At 44.0% G+C, this 25644-nt stretch overlaps 1 protein-coding gene across 2 annotated transcripts in view; it reads left to right on the forward strand.

The window, feature by feature from the left end:
• Positions 1-25644, forward strand: part of HIPK3 (homeodomain interacting protein kinase 3) — a 185513-nt gene that overhangs the window by 18113 nt on the left and 141756 nt on the right. For both annotated transcript variants that reach the window (XM_068260243.1, XM_068260244.1), the window contains exon 2: positions 23804-24902. In XM_068260243.1, coding sequence (XP_068116344.1) covers positions 23804-24902 — 1099 coding nt within the window. The remainder of the gene's footprint in view (positions 1-23803; positions 24903-25644) is intronic.

Raw genomic sequence — 25644 nt, forward strand, 5'->3', positions numbered from 1 at the left:
CGGAGAATCGATCAGCATAAAACCTTTTTGCTTGCTTTCTTCGGATAATTGCTTTATGTTTGGTTAATGGCCTCATTTGATTTTATCAGGCTTTAGGGTAGCCAGCCTAGCAGATGACATAGTAAATATCTGCTGAAGTGGAGGTGGAAGGTTAAATGTATACATTTGCATGGAGGGAAACAATTACCAAGGCCCTTCCTTTTATGGTATTATGCCAGAAACAAGATTGTTTTGAAAACTGAAAGATAGCAGTGTGCAAGCACAGGCTGCAGGCTGTTTCAAGCTTTGCCTTTACTGATTGGATCTAAAATATTTAGGTTTCTGTGTTCATTTAGTGGGCAGGGTGCATTTGTAAAAGTAAACTAGTTTGAGCTGACTTTACAAGAGATGACTCTGTTTATCCATTAATCAAAGTGGTTTGCTTGTGCAGCTTTAAAATTTAGCAAATGGAAAGGAATGTAGAGTGCCACCTGAAGTGAGAGGGATATGGAGTTGTATATTTTATTTTTAAAGCAGACCTGAACTCAGAACTTCCTCTCTGCTCTAAAAGATACACAGCAAATAACTTCTAAAGAAAAAACATTTCTTTGTTACAGCTGATACAAATCATGCAATAAATCTACAATGAGACTACTTCCTGTGTTCATTGAAGCAGACATAGGGCTTGATTCACAAAGCGGTGCTAGCTGTTGTGAAAAGCCCCTTATCATGCCTAAACAAAGCTTGCACACGCTAATTAGAGCTCGCATGCAAAGTATCACGCGCAGTTGCGCGCGCAAAGCCTGGTGCACGCGAAAGAAAGCGGCGCACCCGATGCGCCTATAAGGTCGCATTCGATGCGCCCTAAACGTCACATGGGTGCGGCGTTTAGGGCGCATCCAATGCGACCATATAGGCGCATCGGGTGCGCTGTTTTCGTCGCACCAGGTGCAACATTTTGCGTGCAATCTGATTTTACTTGGTGCGTGCTAACTACTTATCTCCCTAGTTAGCACGCCCAAAGCCTTTAGGCGTGCTAACTAGGTTAGCACCAGTTAGTGAATCAGGCCCATAGGGTTAACATCCTGTGTTTACAATATAAGGGCTAGTTCACACTGGGCAATTTGTCAGCGATTTGCTGATCACTGGCGATCAACAAAATGCTGCTGCTAATGCAAGTTAATGGTAGGGTTCACACTGTAGCAATCGCCAATGATTAGAGATTTGCTGATGGTTCATGCAGCTTTTTTGGAGCGATTGCATTTCAGTGTTATAGAATCACAAAATGCAATCATTCCTAAATCGCTTTCCTGTACAGTGAAAAATCAGCTTTTTGCTGATCGCCGGCGATCAGCAAAACGCTACCAAAGCGCCCAGTGTGAACTGGCCCTAAGCTGCTTTGCCATGGCAAGGGAGATTCCTGAGTTGACACAGCTGAGATCAAATGACAGTTGTGATTAGTCACAGATGAGGGGGAACACCTGTATTGTACTGTCTACGTTATGATTCCTGTGAATTTTATAAAGGTAAAGTAGAGAATCCTATTCTAGACAGTTTCCATATTTACTGTGGCTATTTTGAAGCCAGTCGTGATTTAATATCTGCCCTTAGTCTCCTCTGCCTGATTGGCCCGCCCTTCACTATAGAAAGTGCATTGTTTCTGCCTGAGAAATTTTGGCCAATCAGAGAGGAACAGAGGAGTGGCGGGGAAAACAGGAGGGAAAGAGGCTTCAGCCAATCAGGCTGCATTAGTTAAGTCTTAGGGGAAGTAGAGCAGCAAAAAAGACAACCCAGCATGCCCTGCAACTTCTCTTTTGTGTACCAAATTTTCTGTGTACCAAATAAGTCATGTAAACCGGGGAATGATAATTTATCAACAAGAAAAGTAATAGTGATTTTAACTTTTGGATTGCCTGATTAGCATCCTTATTACTTGTTTACCAGATAAAAATAAACAATAGATTTTTGATTTTATGCCCGACAGTTACTCTTTAAGGAGAATCCCATTGTGTCATTAGAATATAATGTATGGTTTATAGCTATTGGTAGAATATTGCCCTTTTTTCGTAATTGGCTGGGAATTCGCCTGAGGGCTAGAAGCAGACTGTTATGCTGGGCATACACGGCTCGTTTCTTCTTATCAATCGAGCCGCTGATGGCTCGATTGATAATTTCCGACAGGTCCGATTGCCCACCGGATCGATTCCGCACTCGATACAGGCGGGCAGAACAATAGAAAAAACGAAGCGCTGATTAGAAAGCGCCCGCGGGGACGAGCGGGAATCAATCCGTGCGGACGAGCGGTGAGGCGCCGGCATCAAGCCGCTGGCTCGATACCGGCGCACTATCTAGCCGTGTATGCCCAGCATTAGACTGACAGATGGTGCATATACGCACAATTATGGCCACTCACAGGGATTGAGACTCTATCCCTTGAGTGTCATTCAATGCTGTATAGACCCATCACTAGCCCATAGGCTAGTGATACATTCTGTTACTATGGTGGGTTGAGGAGGGACAACAGTGCGGCACAAGAGGGAGGAGTAACAAGAAAAACAATGCTGTTGGCCTGCATTCGTCTGAGGCAGTCCAGACTTTTGATCTGTTTTTCCTTCTTATCTTCACGCTTCAAGCTTATCACTGCCATTGTTTACATTAGAAAACAAGATGAGCCATTTGTTAAGTTGGGAAAGCAGATCACTGACATATTTGTTCAGTGATTTAATCAGATGTGGAAGTTGATGCGGGTATGTACTAGGCCTGAACGATAAATCAAAGTTAAACCAAAATCGCGATCACCAAGATCACGATTTCGGAATCGCCTGTGTCAATTTCCGCAATGACATCATTTCCACATGGCGAAAGTTTGAAGAAGCAGCTTCAAACTTCCCTTAAAGAGACTCTGAAGCGAGAATAAATCTCGCTTCAGAGCTCATAGTTAGCAGGGGCATGTGTGCCCCTGCTAAACGCCGCTATCGTGCCGCTAAACGGGGGTCCCTTCACCCCCAAACCCCCCACTGCAACACTTGGTCGCAGACTTGGTCGCTCCTGGAGGCAGGGCTAACGGCTGCAGCCCTGCCTCCAGTCGCGTCTATTAGCGGCGCATCTCCGCCTCTCTCCCGCCCCTCTCAGTGAAGGAAGACTGAGAGGGGCGGGGGAGAGGCGGAGATACGCGCTGACAGACGCGCGTGGGGCAGGGCTGCGGCGGTTAGCCCTGCCCCAACCAGGAAGCGCTCCCCGGCTGTTCGGAGGAGATTTGGGGAATCAGGGACCCCCGTTAAGCCGCGGGATAGCGGCGTTTTAGCAGGGGCACACATGCCCCTGCTATCTATGAGGTCTGAAGCGAGATTTATTCTCGCTTCAGACTCTCTAAGTCCCAGCCTGTGCGGCCCGCAGCATCAGCCGCGTAGGACATACCTTCCGCATCAGTCCTTCACTGTCTGCCCTCTCTCGCCGTCTGCCAGCTCTTCTGCACGGCATACTTCCTGATTTCTGTATGTCACATGACATGCACAAAGTATGCCGTGCATTAGAGCCTGCAGGAGGTGAAGTGGATAGATGGGCATCCCTGGACTCATGCTGGAAGGTATGTCCAGCACTGCTGCAGCTTGGGGGACAGGGGTGCACAGAGAGAGGCCGGGAGGGGGGCACAGACAGAGGCCGAGAGGGGGGCAGAGGCCGAGAGGGGGGCAGAGACTGAGAGGGGGGCAGAGACTGAGAGGGAGCACAAAGAGAGACACAGAGGGCGCACAGAGAGAGACAGGGGGACAGAGAGGCACAGAGGGGGAACAAAGCTTGATTTGAAGGAGATTGTGAATCGAATCAAAATCACGATTTCGGACAGAAATTGCTCAATCCAATTTTTTCTAAAATCTGTCGGTTGGACAGTGGATATGTGGGGTTACTGGATATATGGGGTTGCTGGATATATGGGGTTGCTGGACGTATGTCTTTTTTCAATCCAAATAACTGTACTGTAACTATGTTGCAGCATGTCCTGTGCTGGTAGGGTGTTGTGCCTTGTCTGAAAGCTGTGGAGGCAGAGGGGAGGAAGTGATGGAGTGATAACATCGTTGTTGTGATTAGGCTGTGGATAAGGTATTTTCAGGTCTTAAGCAGGCCATACACTGGCCCGATTTGCGCCCGTTTCGACAGCAGATTCGATCACTGGGATCGAATCTGCTGCCAATCGTTCACGCTACACGCCGAATTTCGATCCATTTCGTCCGATCCCGTCGATCGTGCCGTGCGGAAAATAACCGTCGATCGCCCGCGGGTAAAGAGCGCATCGCTAGCGGCGTTCGAGTGCCCGACGACCGACGCAATAGAGCCCGCATACATTACCTGCTCCGCCGGCGCGACTGCAGTCTCCCGGTCACCGCTGCTCCGTCTGCGCTCTGGTCTCCAGGTCCGGCATGCCTCACTTCTTCTAGCCCGGCAGGAAGTTTAAACAGTAGAGCGCCCTCTACTGTTTAAACTTCCTGCCGGGCTAGAAGAAGTGAGGCATGCCGGACCTGGAGACCAGAGCGCAGACGGAGCAGCGGTGACCGGGAGACTGCAGTCGCGCCGGCGGAGCAGGTAATGTATGCGGGCTGGGCGGGGGCAGCAGCAGCACCACCACCACAACAGATTGTGAACGGTTTCAGGCTGAAATCGGTTCACAATCTGTTTGCTGTAAAGGTAGCCATACGATCCCTCTCTGATCAGATTCGATCAGAGAGGGATCTATCTGTTGGTCGAATCTGATGGCAAATCGACCAGTGTATGGCCACCTTTATTTTTAGAAGTGACTTTGCTGTGTGTCAGCACTGAGGTGAGCCTTGCTTCCATCTCTCTGGCTTGGAGGCAGCCTGTACTGCTTGCAATGTATAGGAATTACTTCCATAAAAATCTCTGATAAAACCGACTTGTTCTCCTGGAAAGCAGCAGCCGGAAGTGCAGAGGCAGAGCTAACCTCTGTATTATTAGAAGTACAGGGCTCCTGATGGCCTTGTGGAGGTAAGTGTATATTACAGCATTATGCATTTACCCTGGCCGACAGGCTATGCTCCCTGGGGTTGCCTTTTAAGGCATACGAATGCGCTCATACCCAGCAATCAATCCTTGTATGTTTTAGAATCAGGTTTGTGGCAACCATAGCAACCTCTGTGAAACTGAGACTTTCAGTTAAATGGAGTGCTACCCCCCCCCCTTCCCCAGAGGGTGTTGCTAGCTCATGTGACTGACAGAACCCCTATTCATGAATAGAGCTTCCTGTCTTCCTGTCCCTTGTAAGGCTACTACCCTGTATGGACATGCATAGCTGCTGGCTGGCGGTGATCTGTCCAGGATTACCGGACACCTTGATCTGGCAAACAAAAAGCTACCTTGCCTGCTTGCCGATAGTAGTATGCTGGGGAGCGGCCCTAATGTTTAATCAGCTCTGTGTTCTGATTTTATATTGAAAATGGCTTGGGTTGTTTGGCAACTGCGTAGAAAAGGCAGCTTGATGCCTTGGTAAAAAAGTAAAAAAAAAAAAATCAGGCTAATTAAAAACAGGATAATGTTTTACAGCAAGGAGTTGATTAAATTACTAATTACAGCCAATTAGAATATTTCTACCTCTACCTGGGTGCGTTATTTCAACCCGCTAGGCATACAGAGCCTATGGTCCCAAAAGAGAGATTTTTAATGTGCTTGTTTTTCCTTTTAAAGTCTTAATGCTGGGAATACACCATGACATTTTTTTTGTCAGATAGATGGTTCGATAGATAATTTCTGACAGGTCCGATCAGATTTTCGGTCGTTTTTCTGATCAATTTCTCATAGAAGTGAATGGAAATCGATCAGAAAATGAACGGACAGTAAATTTACTGAAAAAATCTCATTGTGTATTCCCAGTATAATGCTGGGGATACACGGGTTGATTTTGCCGCTCGATCATTTTACTGCTCGATTACGCAGTCAAATTCCCTTATCTTCCGCTCGTTTTTCTTATCTTTTTCCATTCACTTCAATCCAGAATCGAGTGGCGAAACAATCGGGCGGGAGATCGGACATGTTGGAAATTATCTATCGAGCCATCTTAATGGCTCAGAATCGAGCCGTGTATTCCCAGCATAAAGGTCCGTACACACGCCGGACTGCAGGCAACGACGGGTCTGTCGTCACCTGCCGCTGGGCGGGTTTTTAGCAGACAGTCCGGCGTGTGTACAGTCTGTCGGCGGACTGATATGGCTGTATCTGAGCGATCCGCCGGGCGGATCGCTCAGAAACAGCCGTATCAGTCTGCAGACAGACTGTACACACGCCGGACTGTCGCTGGAACACCCACCCAGCGGGAGGTGACGACGGACCCGTCGTTGCCTGCAGTCCGGCGTGTGTACACGGACCTTAAGGCTCATACACTCGTACCAACTATTTTCCAAACTTGTCTGTTGGAAGATAAGTTGGGCATGTGTACAGCTGACAAACAACCAGATGACCAACTTATAACCGGTTGTTTGCCAGATCCATCCGGTGGATCAATCTGACCAACTATCATGCAAGTTGGAATGTGTGAACAACTTTATTGTTTTTGAATGCGGACGTGTTGTGCAGTTTGTCATTTAGCTTGCATGCGTAGTATTTAAGTGAGTTGGTTGTTTAGTTGGTTGGCGTTATGTACGTACATGTCAGGTAAACACCTTGTGTGGTCGGTCATGTTGTGCGGTTGGTTGTGCATAAAGTTGGACGAGTGTATGAGCCTTTGGGCAGAATTTAGAGAAATAGAAGTTTTTATGAACTTGAAGGGAAAAATTCTCTCATCTAGAATCTGTGAGCTACTCTGGTTTACAGTAAAAAGGGAAGTCTCATAGTTCGGGTCATAAACCGCAATAATTTCGGTACAAGAGTGTTCGTTTAACATAGTTCCCACCCACCACCAGGTTTTTTTTTTTTTTTTTAAATATATTTATATAATTACCTATTTGATCCGGCAGTGCCTTCCTACGGAAGGTGCCGAGCAGAAGGAACTTCTCCGCTGATTATACTCCTCCCCACTTCCTACCTGGTAGTGACATGTTGCTGTGTCACATGGAAAAGGACCTGACGTACTCAGCTGCCACTGGCCTTGACATGCTGACGTCAGTGACTGACCACATGTTTGGGCCAGTGGTAGCCATGCAGTTTTTGAAGTCCAGCATCATCCTCCTTTAAGAGCAAAGAATGGTGGGGCTTAGCGGGCATCGACAGAGCTTATACTGTGGAGCGCAGCTGCAAGAGGGATGGATCCCTCATCGCTGTGCATCTACCTCTCTGCTGATGGTAAGTATTTTTACTAGCCGGAGTTGTGAACTGATCAGTGGGCAGAAGTGTCATGGGGAGGTGGCATGTGGGAAGCCTAACAGGGGAGTGTAAGTGTTATTGAGGGAACGACAGAGGCTTATGGGGCAGTTTGCAAGGGGATGGAAAGGCAGACACTCAGGAGGCACTATTGGGGGTTGAGACAAAGGTGTAAGCGGAATAGATTTAATAATGGTTTAGGAGAAGCAGATGCACGGGAGGACTTTAAAGGGGTTGGCTGATAACACAGAATCATAGGGTGTAGAGTTTTAAAGGTGAAAAAGAGGTAGGCACACAGGAGGGGACCTAAGGGGAGAGGGATAACAAAAGTTTCTATAGGGGGCAACCAAAGTTTCTAAGGTGGGAGGGCTCTGTGTCACCCTGGCCATACTGATAGAGCCTCATTTCTATAAATATACTTTACTATTCCATACTCTATTCAATCAAAAGGGGGAGGGGGGGGGGGTGGTATTTGGCTTGAGCTCCACTAAAAATCTCCTGTCTTTATACATTGCATTCAGAGGCTCGGGAACTCCATAATTAAGTATATCTGAATATTTCAGTTTTTTGTACAGCCGTATTAGTATCATGTTTGCCTGTTTATAGATCTTTGCAACATTTGGTGAAGTTAATTTAACAGTCTTAAAATAGGCTTCCTGCATTCTGAAGCAACGGCTTGTAAACAACTCTTGATATCCTGCAGTTATTTTGCATGTTAAATAATCCATCAAAAATCTAATCCACCAGGGATTTCATTAATTTGCAAGGTAGAATTTATAATGCATTCTTTTTCCTCCTCGGCCAGTCTGTCACATGAGCAAAGAATGCATGCTGTGTAAATTCCTAGCTACTTCTGCAAGTGTTCATGTGAGTTCTGCTAGGCAAGAGAATGATTAGGCCCGTGGTTCTCAAACTTTTTTTTGTGTGAGCGCCCTTCTTGGCTTTGACATTTTTTCAAGGCTTTCCCGGCAAAAACTACCAAAATAACGTTGTGACCCTTAATAGGCAGCATTCCCTCCAAATAAGCTAGTGATGCTTATTAGTCAGCATCCCTGCTCCAAGTACTCCATGACTGACTACCCCTGGCAGCAAACCCCCCCCCCCCCAATAGTCAGGAACCCCCATGTTGGGCAGCATTGCCCCCACCAAAATAGTCACTGCGAGCTCCGAGCGGTTTCTGGCTTCCTCAGTGCATTGAAGCCAGAGTGTCCGCTGACTCGCATCGGGTCATGTGACACTCCAGCTTCCGTACACAGATGCTGGAAGCCACTAGGAGCCTGCGAGGTGGTTCATGGAGACTGCCAGAAATCGCTGGAAGCTCGGTAAATATTTGAAAGCCTGCCAGCACCCTCAGAAAGCCCCCCAAAAGAGGTCCCCGTTATCCCTCAGGCATGCCGGTTAGTTGAAACTTCCAGTTGCCTGAATTCCAGATAACAGGGACTCTGCTGTATAAGTATAGTAAAGGTTCTGAAGAGTTAGTGTGGCTGCAACCATGCGCAGATATTAAAAGTGAGAATCCTTATCCAGAGATCCATAGACTTGGCATGCTTGTAAGGTTGGGAACTGTGTCACTACCAACGATTATAGAATTAGATTTTCTAGAATGAATCGCTGCCTGGAATATGCAGAGTGCTCATACGGAGAATGCCAGAAAGGAATTGGTGTAGCTACATCTACTTGCTCCAGCCGGTGAGTCATATCTGTTCAGACTGAGTGACCTCCACCACTCACCTGCCCCCCACTTGCTGATGGTGTAATGGTTAAGGGCTCTGCCTCTGACACAGGAGACCAGGGTTCGAATCTCGGCTCTGCCTGTTCAGTAAGCCAGCACTAATTCAGTAGGAGACCTTTGGCAAGTCTCCCTTACACTGCTACTGCCAATAGAGCGCGCCCTAGTGGCTGCTGCTCTGCTCTGGCGCTTTGAGTCCGCAAGGAGAAAAGCGCAATATAAATGTTATTTGTCTTGTCTTGTCTTGTGTCACTGCTTTCATTACTCAGCCTTATTCCAAGCCTTGCCATTAACTATTTTTTAACTATTAATTATCAGACATTACTGATGATCCTGCATAAGGGACAAAGCTAAGCTTTACACTAGTGTGATCAAGTCCAGGCAAGGGATGTATTAATGTATCCTGATGGGCTGCCAATCTCTTCCAACTAATTTTAGTTGCAGTAAAAGACCTGAAAAGTTCCCTCCTCGTCAGGTGATGCCCACTAGGAAGAGAGCCAAAGACAAACTCCAACCTGCTCCAACAAAACTAGAGCAAAGGGTGGGGCATTCTGTAGAGTTACCCTTGCAGAATCCTGCCCCCCCCCTTTTTTTAAAGGAATAGGTGGTTTTATGTATAGTCAACAGACAGCGCCTGCATCTTTTCAGGCTGGGAATGAAATGAGCTTTTCAGGCTGCTGCATGATGTCATTTATTACACTCCCAAGTGTAGTTGCTGAGCTTTTGGCTTTTCAGATACTGAATTTCCTATCATGCTTTGCAAGCTTGACACCGTTGTAGAGCATCCAGCATTTGTGAATTACTGGTATCATTAGTATGAAGCTTGGTACACACCTTCAGTTTTGATTGGCCACTTTTAACACCTCTAAGTAGTATGAGAGTTTACCTACGCAGTCTGTTCATAGTCTTCAAAATCTGTTGGCCATTATACTACGTAGAGGTGGTAAAAGTGACCATTCAAAGTTGAAGGTGTGTTCCAGGCTTAAGGGTTGGAGTCAGGTAAGATTTGAGAAATTGGGAAACCTTTTATAAATCATTATTTAGGACCTTATAAGGCAAACAAAGACTCTTACCGTAATGTTGACAATGGGTGTACATTTTTATATTTCACATTGTGCATCTGTCTAGACTTAGTTTAGTATTGTAGAGTTGGGCCCACAGGGTACTTGTAAGAAATGTAGTGTAAATGTAGTGTTCCATAATTGTCATTAAAGCTCAAAATCAGGTACAGTTTTTAATGTGTTTCGTAGAACAATTAAAAAAAATGAATTTGAATAAAAAAGTTTGAAGTCAGGCAGAAGGGAGAGGCGTGGCTTTACTCGACACTCTCTTCCCAGCATTCCCATGTGCCTAAGGGCTATTGTTTCACATTGACTGTCAATAAGCAGGCAGGTGCGGGTCGCTAAGGTTATGTGAATTGGTTACTTCCCTTACTAAGGAGTAAAATCTGCAGCTTTTTTTGCCACAGAACTTTTTATTGTGTTTTCTTAAAGAACCTCTGTCGTGAAAATCTTAAAATTTAAAATGTATGTAAACATATACAATTCAGAAGTCCGGTTCTTCCAAAGTAAAATGAGCCATAAATTACTTTTCTCCTATATTGCTGTCACTTACAGTAGGTAGTAGAAGTCTGACAGAACCAACAGGTTTTGGACTAGCCCATCTCATCATGGGGGGGTTCACAGGGATTTCTTTATTTTCAAAATGCGCTTAGTGAATGGCAGTTGCTCCGTCCAACTGCCAAGAAAGTGTACGGTAAGCAGGGAGGCTGGGTAGCATCTTTGTATAAATCTTTTTCAGTGAGTGTCTTTATAAAGAATAAAGACCATGCTGAGAATCTCCTATGGAGAGATGGACTAGCCCAAAACCTGTTGGTAATGTTATATTTCTACTACCTACTGTAAATGCCAGCAACATAGGAGAGAGAGGTAATTTATGGCTCATTTTACTCAGGAAGTAACATACTTCTTATTTTTTATGTGTTTTTAAATTTTAAGATTTTCACTACAGTTCCTCTTTAAGTACATATATCAGACTGGCTGAACATGAGCTGATAGAGACGGGAAAATGAAGTGCGGAAACGATGTTTCCCCTCTCAGAAGTGCTACAAGACTTTCCTTTTTGTTATGATAACATAATAGCTTCCCCCTGCTGGGAAATGCATTGTGGTGTTATTACTATGTGTTCCTGTACATTTCACAGCCTTTTCTTTACCATTGTCCTCCTGTTGGCTCCCACAACGTTACCTGCCCAAGAAGCCTATTTAATTACCAAGATCTGGAAGCATGTTCCTAGCATAGAGAAGATGAGCATTTTCGACATATTTTACATGCTAGTCATCTACTTTGGCAGCATTAGTTGGCATTTTATCCCCTTTAATTAGACCTCTGCCTTCATACGTGTGACCTCTCAGTGTCTGAGGACTTAAAGTGAACCCGAGGTGAGAGGTATATGGAGTCTGCCATATTTATTTCCTTTTAAACAATATCGGTTACCTGACAGCCCTGCTGGTCTATTTGGCTGCAGTAGTGTTTGAATCACACCAGAAACAAGCACGCAGCTAATCTTGTGGGTGGATCTTTAAGATCCTAGATGACTCACGCTCAAAGATCCGCCATTGTTTGAACTCTTGTTTGCACCCGTTGTGAGTCGTCGCGTGTAACCACCAGCAGGATGATGGATCGGAGAACGCTCGTAGTCGGGGGATGTCACTGTGATCCATCTTCCTGTATCTCCCACCAGCTGCATCTTCGGGTCTCCTCGGAAGTACCCGGGTTTTAGTACTTCTGAAGACTAGCGGCTCCGTACTGCGCATGCATGACTCAGCCCTTGCTCGTGTGCCGTGTGGAGCCATTTACCTTGAGAAGTACTCGTAGACATGAGTACTTCTTCGATGGAACAAGGGGACGCAAAGAGGAACAGGAAGGCTCTAAAGGATCCAAAGCCTTCCCTGCTCTTAGGCGGGTATCTAACTTTTTTTTGTTTTTTGACGTTACAGTTGTCCTTTAAACCCTGAAACTTGGCACTCTGAGCATTTAGAACATTTCCTGTGCATTCTTTATCCCTCAGTGATTAAGTTCACGTTAAACCATTCTGAAAATGAAGCTGGAGTTGTTCTGAATATCCTAATAACATCATCCTTTTAGCGCCACTGCATTGTCCTGGTCGGGCTAGTAAGAGGGGTTGTTTTTGTATCCTGCACCAAATTGCAACTGGACACAGGACTACATCTCCCATGATCTCTAGCAGTTGCGGTTTACACTTTGCTGGTAATTCTGAATGAACCCCAGTGACCATTTTGCATGAGCTTGAAAGGTCTCACTGTTTGAACTGGAAAATCAGATTGAGTTTGATTTAGCAAACTTCCTGCAAGAATGCAAGACCATGTCATGTGGTTTTGTCTTGTAGAACCCTTACTTGCCCTTGAGCATATTCACATGCGCCAGCAGAAACTGTATCCCTGTGTTTAAGCAAGGCATTCTCCTGCCCCTAGGCAAGGCTACCTAATTCCAGTCAAAGAAAAAGGGTTCTCGCATATTACTCTGCAGTGAGGCCAAACTCAAATATCCTGTTACTAAATGTATTCAGTAGATCATGCAGTTATTCTGTGAAAACCCCCATGCACAGGTTATTTATTGCCCAATACAGCATCAGAAACCGATTGAGTAGTAGTAGTTGCTCCACTTCATTTCCACCTAATTGATCAAATTAATAGATTGTGGGATCATTAGATTATTCTTAGATTCCATCAAACTGCTAATATATGCTGGTGATTTTGACCCACCTATACCTGTTCTAGTCTTTACGTCTCCTTCTATAGCTTCTGAATGAACACACCATCTGAATGTATTATAGCCTTATCCTTCCTGATTATGAAGAAAGATGAGTCACCTTCTTTGAATGGTAACTAAAGGGAAAAAAGAGAGAAAATTGAATACTTACCTCTGAGAAGCCTCTGAATAGTCCAGACTTCCTCCATCCTTCTCGACCCCGCCGATACAGCTGTGGGACCCTCTGAACATATGCAACAAGGGCTTGTCAAAAATGTTCTCATGCCTATGCCCCTGTCCGTGTACGACCATGGCGGCATTGTGCGGGTGCAATTACATTTCCAGCTTGTGCAGTAACATGCAGGGCTGTGGAGTCGGTACAAAAATCTTCCGACTCCGACTCCTCAGTTTATGAAACCATGACTCCGGGTTCCCAAAATGGCTCCGACTCCTCAACTCCGACTCCTTAGTCTAATACTTAACAGGGCTGTGGATTTTGTACAAAAATCATCCGACTCCGACTCCTCAGTTTATGAAATCAACGATTCCAACTCCGGGTTCCCAGAATTGCCCCAACTTCTCTACCCCAACTACAACTCCACAGCCCTGGTAACATGGAGTCGTTTGGAGTCGTTTTTGCATGACTTTTTCCTTTGTGCACAAATGGCTCTGTGCTACTGCACAGCCCGTACTTGCGCCTGTGCAGTGCGGCTGCACTCACACACTGACAGGAGCCTGTGACCGCGCAAAAAAGGTCCCAGTGAGCAGGGGTGGGGAAGGAGGATTGGAGAAGCCTTTGTTTCATCTGTAAGCTTCACTCTGCTCGGGTAAGTATTTAACTAATGTTTTCATTGTCTGTCTACCGCAGTTACTCAAAATAGGTAATCTGCAGCTCAATTCAGTTGAACAGAGTAGTGGGTTGTGAGGAGCAACAATTACTCCTTTGCTAGACATAGCAGTTTCGAACATGACCCCTTGACTTTTGCGTACTGCTACTTAAAGAAAACCTGAACTGAAAATTTAAAAGTCAAAATAAGCATACACAAGTCATAGTTACCTTCCATGTAGTCTACTCCTCAGTGTCTTTCTCCTGTCCCGCGTCCTGTTTGTCCACTGTGATCAAGGGAATTTTCCATCCTCCATTTTGAAAATAGCCATTACTCATAACAGCTTTCTGGTCAGCACACAGTTAAACTGTAACATCGCCCACTTGAGCCATAGGGAAACATGGACATTACCTGGTACATCAGTTTTCCTCTCAGCTATAACTGACAGCTACTGATAGTTTGCTGTCAGCAACTGATATATTTCAGATCTGACAAAATATTGTCAGAACTGGAAGGGATTCTTGTTAGAAGAAAATAGTGAGCTTCTGAGAGGAACTGATGGCAAGGTAACCATGTAATGTTCATTTGAAGTTACCTCATGTGTTTATTTTAAATATTTTTACTCAGTACATGTTCTCTTTAAGTGGTGATTTTCTAACATAGTCAACAGAGTGTCTAGAAAAAATACCTTGTACTTCCATCTGCTTTATTGAAACCAGTAGCATTCTCAAATTTTAAAATGCTGATCACTATTATGGTTTGAAATAAATCGTGATTCTCAGTGTCATTTCCAATTTACTGTTAATATTTTCATGTCAGAAGTTCAGTTTCTCATCCAGATTCCCTGTTCAGAGATCATTTTCCTCCCTCCAGGTATGCATTGCCTTAGTTGTGGCTGTTGAGAAGAACATTCTCATGTGATGCCTTCTTTACAAAGAGCCTCTGTTTTATTGTCCATGTTTAAAACTGTGCAGTATCAGAGTCTACAGCCCTATGCTGGGATTACACGTTACGTTTTTTTGCAAAGAATCATTCCGATAGATGCCTTCGATGATAAAATTCCGACATGTCCGATGTTCCGCTCCATTCTTTTCCGCTTGATTTCTCATAGAAGTGAATGAAAAAAAGATAAGAAAAACGAGTGGAAGATAGAATCGAGCAGAAAATCGAATGGCTAATAGATCGCGCGCAGAATCGAACGCGAAAAACGTAATGTGTAATCCCACCATTAGGAGCTTGTTAACTGTTTTGTACTGGTTTTATTTGAAAGCTAATGTATATATTGGCCATGGCTACTCTGTGGCTTTAAGTTCTTTTGGTGTTCCTGTGTAGCTGGGAATGCCATCAGTCAAGTGAATGCAGGACCATAGAGTACAAATTTGTGTGAAGACCTCAATTCATTTAAATGTTCTTTTCTTAAGCCCTCCTCTAAAGGCATGAACCAGGGTGCTCAACCGGTTCAAGCGTACAAGTTGATTTAGAAGTGAGAATTTAGGTGTTTGCATGAAGGCTGATTATCCAGCAACAACTTGATATATCTAGGTAGCATTAAAGTGAACCTGAGGTGAGATGAATATGAAGGATGATACTCCTTTTTTTTTTTTTTTTTTTTTTTAAATACACGTTGCCTCGCTGATCTTGGAGCCAAAGAGATAGCAGGACTTCCAGGCAACTGGTATTGCTTAAAAGAAATTACATTTACCAGTCACCATAGCCCTCTCACCTTGGGTTCCCTTTGAGGTATGCTGAGACGATGACATTTTTCGTCCTCTACTCTAGCTTAATGTGAGTGACAAGCCGTTTTCCAGGCTGGATATATACATCTGATGGCTTCGTTCCCAGGATCTCCTTCCTCTCTTCTCCTCCCCTTTCCATAGCACAGTGATTACAGCTTGAACGAGCTGTACATGCATGAACTTTCCCTGTCACTGGCTGACTGGACTGCTGGCCAGATTGACAACAGAAAGTCTCTTCAGCTGATATGTACATGCATGGGTCACCGAGCATAGGGCATCATTAGCAGTTATGTAAGCTGTAGTAGTGGTGCCTGCTTTATGTTGCACACTTATGTGAATATATACCAGTACAGTATACTGTATGAACGCCTGTGGAATCTACTGAAGGACCAATTAGCAGAAAGCTTCACTTAAATTTGGAAATGCCCATTGTTTCCCTCCTCCCTCAACTACAGCCATTGGCTAGCTGCTGTGGCCTGATAGTTCACACCTAATCCTTCTCTGCGCTGTCTACAGGGAATGATTTACCTATGCTGTTGCCACATCCATTACAAGCATGCACACATGATAGGAGAGGACATAATTTTCACTATAGACTTGTACTTTCTGCAGTCCAGCTGCTAGACTTCACAGATGTTTATTTTTCAGTATTGCCTTAATTTTGCAGTCCCACCATGTGAGTGTGGTGCTTTCCAATTCTTCTATGAACTCCTTGCCTTGCAGTGTACATACATACCTTTTATCAGGCTATCTTTGAGTTTTGACTAACATTTGAGGTGAGGTAGCTATCTCTTGTATGCACCTAGCTGCAAATTATAAGTAGAATTGATATGTTCTTTTTCTGAATGTATCACCACAGAGATCAGCAGCAGCAAAATGTTTCACAGCACTTCATTTTTTTTCTTTTCTTGCTTTGAAAGCATAAAGGCCCATACACACGTCGTACTTTTGCGAACGACGGGTCGTTTAAACGTCCCGTCGTTCAGTCGTCCGCACACCAAATCAGGCGTGTGTACAGACTGTCGTTCGGGTGATAAGACTGCTTTTGAGCAAAAGCAGTCTTATCACCCGAACGACAGTCTGTACACACGCCCGATTTGGCATGCGGACAACTGAACGACGGGACGTTCAAACGACCCGTCCGCAAAAGTACGACGTGTGTATGGGCCTTAAGAGTCATGTTATATAAAGGGTTGATGCTGTTGCATGCATGTTTTATTAACAGTTGGAGTTACATGGCAGATTTTGAACTGGTATAAAGAGCATTCGGTTTTTTCAGGTCATGCCGAAGTTACTATGAAGGGCAGTTATTACTATGTAGGTCAAAATAAGAGGACATTTTATAGACCTAGTTTGGTACAAAGCACACTGGTACTTGATGATCTTGTATTATGTAATGCTGACTAATCATGGCCTGACATGTTCCTTTAGTTGGACAAGATTTTTGTTAATGCAAACCTGAACTAAGTGTTGTCCTATTTAAGACCATCTCTGCCATGCTGTATGTCTAGGTAACATCATTTTGCTAGTCCACAGTGTCCTGTCATCTGGCTGGGCAGAGCTGCAGGATCAGCTGGTTTTTGATCAAATCGGATATATTGGCAATTATCAAATCCACAATATTTATAATGCCCACATTTAAGATGTGTACACACACACAATTACTGTTTCTCGCAGGTTTGGGGTGGCTGACAGCTCAGGGCCGAGTGCTGTACAGATGGGACATATATGATTAAAGGGATCAGATCTACCTAACAAAATCATCCCATTTATGACCCTGTTAACATGTACTGTATCTAGGATCTGCATGTTTGTGGATCAGAAGACCGACCAGTCTTCAAGCTTCTTTGTCCTTGTCTCATCTTTTTATGATTATAAGGAATTCAGTAAAAACCATTCGGTATATAGTATGTGGAATCCTGTAGTCAGGAGGAATTTTTTTAGGGACCAGCTACTTTGATATCAATTAGAGGAAAACTCCAAAGTTGAATGCCATTTGCACCTTTTTTGGAACCTTGGCCATCTGGCTGCCAGGAGTTGGCAAGCCCTGTTGTAGGTTTTTGCAGCATTTAGGAAAGGGCTCTGAGGGCAGAATTGGCATGAAGGTGTCGAAGATATTGAGTTCTGTAATTGAACTGTATTAGTTAGGCAGCACGGTGGTGAAGTGAAAAGCACTCTCACCTTGCAGCGCTAAGATCCCCGGTTCAAATCTGGACCAGAACAGTATCTGCAAGGAGTTTGTATGTTATCCCTGTGATTTCTCCAGGCACCCATGTTTACTACCACATCCCAAAAACATAACAAGTGGGATCACAAACATAGCATTACATTAGCAAGAGGTTTTTAAATCACAAAGCGCTTACAAAAGGCCCGCTAGTGGGTTCCAGGCCTTAGACTGCAATAGGAACAGAACACAATGACTGACTGTTAAAGGATACCCGAAGTGACATGTGACATGATGAGATAGACCTGGGTATGTACAGTGCCTAGCACACAAATAACTATGCTGTGTTCCTCTTTTTCTTTCTCTGCCTGAAAGAGTTAAATATCAGGTATGTAAGTGGCTGACTCAGTCCTGACTCAGACAGGAAGTGACTACAGTGTGACCCTCACTGATAAGAAATTCCCCATTTTATCTCTTTCTTGCTCTCAGAAGCCATTTTCTGCTAGGAAAGTGTTTTATAGTTGGAATTTCTTATCAGTGAGGGTCACACCGTAGTCACTTCCTGTCTGAGTCAGGACTGAGTCAGCCACTTACATACCTGATATTTACGGTAAATACCTGATATTTACGGCAGAGACGAGCTACAAAATTGATACGTTGGATGGAAGGTCTCGCTTACCAAGAAAGGTTAGATAAACTGGGTTTATTTAGTCTAGAGAAAAGACGCCTTAGAGGAGATCTAATTAACATGTATAAATACATTAGAGGGCAATATAATAGCTTGGCGGATGAGCTTTTTGTCCCTAGGCCTTCTCAAAGGACTAGAGGACATGAGCTGCGCATGGAGGAAAAACGTTTTAGCCATTTATTTAGGAAAGGGTTCTTTACAGTAAGAGTGGTTAAGATGTGGAATGCATTGCCACAGGAAGTCGTTATGGCAAACTCTATACCTGCATTTAAAGGGGGCTTAGATGCTTTCCTTGCGTTGAAAGACATCCATGGCTACAATTACTAGGTTATGCCTAATGATGTTGATCCAGGAAATTTTATCTGATTGCCATCTGGAGTCAGGAAGGAATTTTTCCCATTTGGGGCTAATTGGACCATGCCTGGTGGTTTTTTTTTCGCCTTCCTCTGGATCAACAGGGGTATGTGGGGGACGGGCTGGAGTTGTACTTTGTACTGGTTGAACTCGATGGACGTATGTCTTTTTTCAGCCAAAATAACTATGTAACTATGTAACTCTTTCAGGCAGTGAAAGGAAAAAAAAGAACACAGCATAGTTATGTGTGGTAGGCACTGTACATACCCATATCTATCTCATCATGTCACGTCACTTCGGGTATCCTTTAAGGATTTCTGAGAAACCTCCTCTATGTAAAACGCTTCGGAAGATGGTGCTCTATAAATACACAATAATATTTATTTTTATTTTAAAACTCATTTGTGTTGAATGTACATTATAGATATCACGTGATTTTGACACTTTATGTAAAGTTCACTTTGAAAGCTCCACTTAAGTAACATGAAGACAGCATGGCTGGTACAGTCACCTTCTACTCTCTCCCTCTCAGGCAAATGGAGGGAATGTGGGCCTTGATGTCCACACAGCTAAGACCTATAGTAGTGTGCTCTACAGTCAGAGGGAGTGAATGGACCCTCGAAATTGAGGACTTCTGGGAAATGTGTGCACAGCTTGCTGTTGGGAGCATAGAAAAAACATTCCCATTATGCTGGGAATACACAGTACATTTTTGCAGCTCGGTTTGCGCCAGATCATTCCCCGCGCTCGATTATGCGGGCGATTTTCTGATCTTCCATTCGTTTTTCTTATCTTTTCCCATTGTTCCCTATGCATTATCCAGCACGAAATCAATGGGGCAGGAGATCGGACATGTAGGAAATTATCAATCGGGCCATCTAAATGGCTCAAAAACGTACCGTGTATTCCCAGCATTAGTCTGTACATCTGATTTTACCTAGGAAATCGTGTCTGGGCTACCCACTGGTTAACATGAATCCTATTAGCATCATAAATGGTATTACATTATTTAGCTGGGTCCTTTGTCAACAGTTTATTTACAGTGGTAGATCTATCGCCTTATTAGCACCTGCTATATTATTGAGCCCTCTACATAAAGCTATATTTAGCAGTCATATGTAAGTGCCCTGTCTTCCATGCTGCAAGAGCTATTCTTATCCAGCAAGCTCACATGGCCATACTGATTAGGTGTATCGCTAGCACTGACTTTCAAATTTTGAATGCAGACTTTTCTGTTTTGTTTGTGTGACATTGATATTGATAGAGGCTGGTGTCAGAATTTGATTACCCTTGTAAATAGCTATTAGATAAGTAACCGTATTTGGACTGCATTGGATTAGATATTACTGTGTTTCCCCGAAAATAAAACATTCTTATATTAATTTTTGCACCAAAAGATGTGCTAGGTCTTATTTTCAGGGGATGCCTTATGTTTCTATGAACACACAAGTTCCTGTGCCGTGTGTCCGCCTGCCTTCCCCACTGTACCGCCTCTTCCTCTGCTAAGTCCACCTCTTGGGTCCCCCTTGTACCTTTATTGTCCTCCTGATGTACCCCTTTGTACCCGTGTCCCCCTATGTCCTCTGTGTCCTCTGCTGTGTCTTCTGCTGTCCCTTATGTCCTGGTATCCCCCTGCATCCTCTTCTTTCCCCCAGCTCCATGCCGATGTGTCCTCGAGCTTCAGCCTATGGGTAAGAAGTACAACAACTTGTGTTCCTACTGGAGCCAATGGTCTCGCAGGCGGGACCATGGTTCCATTATTGGGCAAATCACTGCACTTGCTGATGAGCAGTGAGTGCAGTGATTGGCCCAATGCCGGAGCCATGGTCCCACCCGCAAGACCATGGGCTCCAGCAATAACACAAGTTGCCATACTTTTTTCCCCTTACTGCTGCTAGGGCTTAATTTCGGGGTAGGGATTATATTTCGAGCATGTTCAAAATTCCTGCTAGGGCTTACTTTCAGGGGGATGCCGTAATTTCAGGTAAATAGGGTAGATGGCTTTTTAAGGTTAAAATGGCCAGGTTTAATTACCGAATCTGCTTCAGATTGTCCTAGAGCAATACTACAGGCATTATAGATTTCTTCTTTGCCCACCCTGAAAGATATGATGCCCCCATCTGTCAGATGTGTATAGCTTTCCTCCTGCACTATTGTACCAGTTTATGGTGTGTACGCTTCCTTGTGTATCTCCTTCCAGTCCCTTCTTTGCTGCCCAATGCTAGATAACATCCTTGTGCTGGATACACACGGTGCGTTCGCGCACTCGATTTTCCCGTCGATTCCCGTCAATTCGTTTATTTCCAACATGTCCGATTTGGATTTCGATGGATCGTTAGGTCGATTCGCATGCAAAGTATGCCGAATCGACCTAACGATCCATCGAAATCCAAATCGGACATGTTGGAAATAAACAAATCGACGGGAATCGACGGGAAAATCGAGTGCGCGAACGCACCGTGTGTATCCAGCATTGGGGCTAGTGCTAGGTACTCTCTAGAAATGTTGGGGACACTTCAAGACTACTTCCTTTTGGCATCACATGTACCTGTTCCCAATGACCAAACATGGGCGGTGATTGGATGCAGGCGGCAGCAGAACTTCAGTGCAAATGCCTTTCAGTGTTTGTGAATGAGCCCTTACTTAAACATCTGTGGTATGTAAATAAGGCCTAATTTTTCCTCTCTCTCTGTCCCTCCCGGGGAGGGACACATTTCCTGGTTAGGTCTGGAGCAGTAATGGATATGCAGAAAGGTAAGATCACACCGTCTCTAGTGATGACAGGTATGCTAGTAAAGCTGTTACATAAGGATAGGTAGCAGTGGTTGGGGGAAGGGTACATCTAGAGACTGTTCAGTGTCCTTTACTGACTGACATATTAAAAGTTTTAAGTAATGAAAAGTGGAGGAGTTTATATGAGCAAAAAGATACCATCTGTCCTTTTTCTTTTTTTATTTCAAGCATATTGCTTTTACTTTAGTGGACTTTGAGGTGCGTAAGTATCATTTTTGTGAAGGCTACATGATCTCCATCTGTACTCGCGTGGTGATTGCCGCCTCTTCCAGGAAACTTGCAGTTACATTTTCTCCACATCAGTTCTGTGAAGTGTGGTGGAAAATGTTCTGCGAGTTAGAGGAAACCGTTGGCCCTGCTCTGGTTACAGTGTAACTTTTAGTGTACTTACGTTGTACTGGCTTGCCCAGATATTGGACTCAACATGAAAGGAACCTTTTACTCCGATGCAATAACGGTGATATTCTATGTTGATAAGGCTTTGCTACTGGTAGCCTGTTGTAATCGTTTCAGTTGTAACTCTATCACTGCCGCTTTCTAATCTTATTGCACTGCTGGACGTATTATATGCAATGTTGAGGAAAAGTTATATATTTGTTTTACACCATTGCTCTACAAGATTATTTGTGTAAAGTGCAGGGCATATGGGGAGGGGAGGGGGGGGGGGGGCAATTGTATACTTTTATAAAGTAAATTCTGCAGTATTACAGTACTTTAAGGCAATACTGTGTAGTAGGAACTAAACAAGTAAGTTATGTTATCAAAGTTTACCATCATCAAAGAAAACTGTGTGCTGGTCTGATCAGTAGATGCTGAAATATAAGCTCCTAAAACTACATACAGACTGCACCTTTTTCCTTTTAAAGGACACCTGAAATGAGATGGATGTGGAGGCTGCCATATGTATTTCCTTTTACTCAATAACGGTTGCCTGGCAGTCCTGCTGATCTCTTTGGCTGCAGTAGTGCCTGAATCACACAGGTGGAACTAGCATGCGGCTAATCCAGTCAGACTTCAGTCAGAAACATCTGATTTTCATGCTTGTTCAGGATCTGTGGCTAAAAGTATTAGAGGCGGATGATCAGCAGGACAGGCAGGCAATCTGTAGGCAAATAGGAAATAATATGTCAGCCTCTATATATCCCTCTCACTTCAGGTGAACCACTTTGGCTAGGTCCATCCAACTACCAAGCTGATCTGTTGGCCTGCTTGATGGGATGGGTGGTCTTATTGATCAACATGGAAACAGAGGATCTCAACTCAATTCTTTTCATTTCTGCTGCCTGATTTATTACATTGATGTGTAGTTTTCTGTGTGTTCGGTTCTCAGTTGCATTGATCACCATCAAACCCCAGATCTCCACTGTGTTGAGGGGTTATGACTCATTCCTCACCGTAGATTTCAGGAAGATCCTTTGTTGAATGCATAAAGTTTGGACGGTAATCTAAGCTAAGCTTCTCACTTGTGTCATGTATGGTCTGAATCACTCTATCCTTTGCCAGCACAGAGTTTGGGGACAGTGGACGGAATAAAGTCCAGCAGATAGTACAGTTCATTTTTATGGCTGTTGGGCTGTACAGTTGTAGCTCAGGTACATTTTTATAATTGGAGGAGGAGGAGACACCCATACTGGAGTACAACTCTTAAAACAATAAAAAGAAAACAGGCTTGCTTCAAGGTGGTACTAAAAATTATATTAAATATACAATCACCTGTTGTTCTTGTTCTTTATGGGTTTGAGGGCTGTATTGAGTTAGAGGTGCCTTTGTTGAGACTGATCTCCGTAATTGAGGTGTGTGTGTGTATGTCGGGGGTGTTGAAGGTTTTTTTTTTTTTTTTTGTAAAAGGTTAGGTGGGGTTAAAAATTTCCTGGAATTGACCTTTAACTTTTGCAAGCAAGACTAGTTTAATACAAACAAGCCAGGTTTGCTGAATCAATTCAGTATTACCTTTCTCCACTGTTCTCTGACTCAGGAGAATCTGATTAAATCAGGCCCATAGTTTTGGTGACCAAGAAACATGTTTGTAAAGGAATATGCAAACGCAGACAATGTGTACGCAGTGTAGCTGTTTGGTTAATGAAGTTTATATGTCTCCATCTCAGATTTTTTTCCCCCTTATTACCGTGTTATACTGCAATGTAATTGAGTAAGGCCAGTAGTGGTTTGGTCATTCTATATAGATTGCCCCCTCAGAGGTTTCCATTGGAGCTATTCCAGGCATGTACGGCTGGCATGTGGCCTCAGGGCAGGACCACAACACAATGGAGGGCTTGTATCTCCCAGTTGACCTGGGAATGCTTTAGATTCGCAGAGAAGAGCCTGAGTCCCTTGGCCGAGTGAAGGAAAGCCTTGGTTGAACTGCTGTGCCTATTTCTGCTTTTACTGTTTGTAAAATGAGGGTTAATTTGCAGGTTGACAATCGGCTTTACTAATTTATTTTTCTTTGTTTTCTTTTTAGGTATGGCCTCACAAGTTTTGGTGTACCCACCATATGTTTATCAAACCCAGTCAAGTGCCTTTTGTAGTGTAAAGAAACTGAAAGTTGAACCAAGCAGTTGTGTGTACAGCAAGAGGAACTATCTGCGCACCGACCTGAATGCTAAAAACCTTGGATTTGCACATCCAAACAAGAGTAGGGCTCCTTTACAGACAAAGAATCCAATCGACAAACCTCGCCAGCAGACTGCTGAATCCCAGACCAGCACAGTCGCATTAAAAACCAACACAGGTGCTCCAGGGGAAACAGCAGCGCGGGCGCAGCCAGATCCGAAAGAGTCACCCACCGTTGGAACACCGGATTGTGCATCAGATTTGTTAGAGTCCTATCAGCGATGTGGATTGAAGCGTAAGAGCGAAGATTTGGAGAATCAAGGTGGCACCATGCAGATTGTGGATGAGCTGTCCGTGCTGCCGGCTATGCTGCCAGGCAATGCAGCAAACCCAGTAACTGTTGTGGCAACCACAGGCGCATCAAAACAGAATGGGGCTAACGGGGATGGAGACTATCAGTTGGTACAGCATGAGGTTTTGTGCTCGGTTAAAAATACTTATGAAGTACTTGATTTTTTGGGTCGGGGAACCTTTGGACAGGTGGTCAAGTGCTGGAAAAGAGGGACAAATGAAGTGGTGGCGGTGAAAATTTTGAAAAACCATCCCTCTTACGCTCGTCAAGGGCAGATCGAGGTGGGCATCCTCGCCAAGCTGAGCAACGAGAATGCGGATGAATTTAACTTTGTGCGTGCGTACGAGTGCTTCCAGCATCGGAACCACACCTGCTTGGTTTTTGAGATGTTGGAACAGAACTTATATGACTTCTTAAAGCAAAACAAATTTAGCCCTCTGCCCCTGAAAGTTATTCGAGCCATCTTGCAGCAGGTGGCTACTGCACTGAAAAAGCTGAAAAGTCTTGGTTTAATTCACGCTGACCTCAAACCCGAGAACATCATGCTGGTGGATCCCGGAAGACAGCCGTACAGAGTGAAAGTAATAGACTTTGGCTCTGCTAGCCATATATCAAAGACTGTTTGCTCAACGTATCTGCAGTCTCGATATTACAGGTAATTCTTCTTGTTCTTCGATTTATGGTGTGCTTATTTAAAATTCCACAGCCGTCTGAAGAGTTGGCCTTTGCATGTGTTTTTTTTCCTTTGAGTGCTTCAGAATTGTATATTTTTTATCTATAAATGTGAAATTGACAGTTGGTTGTTACAGGCTGTGGATGTTAGGGTGTTGTAAGTCAGCATGTTTGACATTTAAAAGCCATGTTTTACCAGAGCGCTTGCCTCAAAGTCAGTAGGGTGTTTTTAATTTGTACATTGATTACTGTACAGATTGTTCTGTGTTGTCTAACAGGAGGATATTCATAGCAAGATGTTATTTTGTTATGGTGTTATCGAGAACGTCTTTGTGTGATTGAAGGCCAATACCACATCCAATTATTATTCAACTTGGGGTCAAGAGGTTGCATAGGAGACTGAATAAAGGGCATAGTTATCAGTGTATACGTCCAGTTGTTTACCACCAATGCAAGCCATACACTGTTAAATTGCATAAAAACGTGTACAAGAACGGTCGGGGCTTGAACCCTATGGCTACGGTTACAAGCACTAATGTTATACAGACACGTCCTTCGGCTTAAAGCAGCATACTAGTTTGTTTATAGTAGTGCATTCATCTTAGAACATTTCAAATTAAGTTTCTGATTTTTATGATAATTCTGGTCTTGATCTTTTTCACACAGTTTGTTTCTGGTATTTTTCTTTTTTATTGCATGTTTTTGTTTTCTTTAATTTGCTGTAA

The sequence above is a fragment of the Hyperolius riggenbachi genome, chromosome 11, assembly GCF_040937935.1.
Source record: "Hyperolius riggenbachi isolate aHypRig1 chromosome 11, aHypRig1.pri, whole genome shotgun sequence".
In the NCBI taxonomy this organism is placed as follows: domain Eukaryota; kingdom Metazoa; phylum Chordata; class Amphibia; order Anura; family Hyperoliidae; genus Hyperolius; species Hyperolius riggenbachi.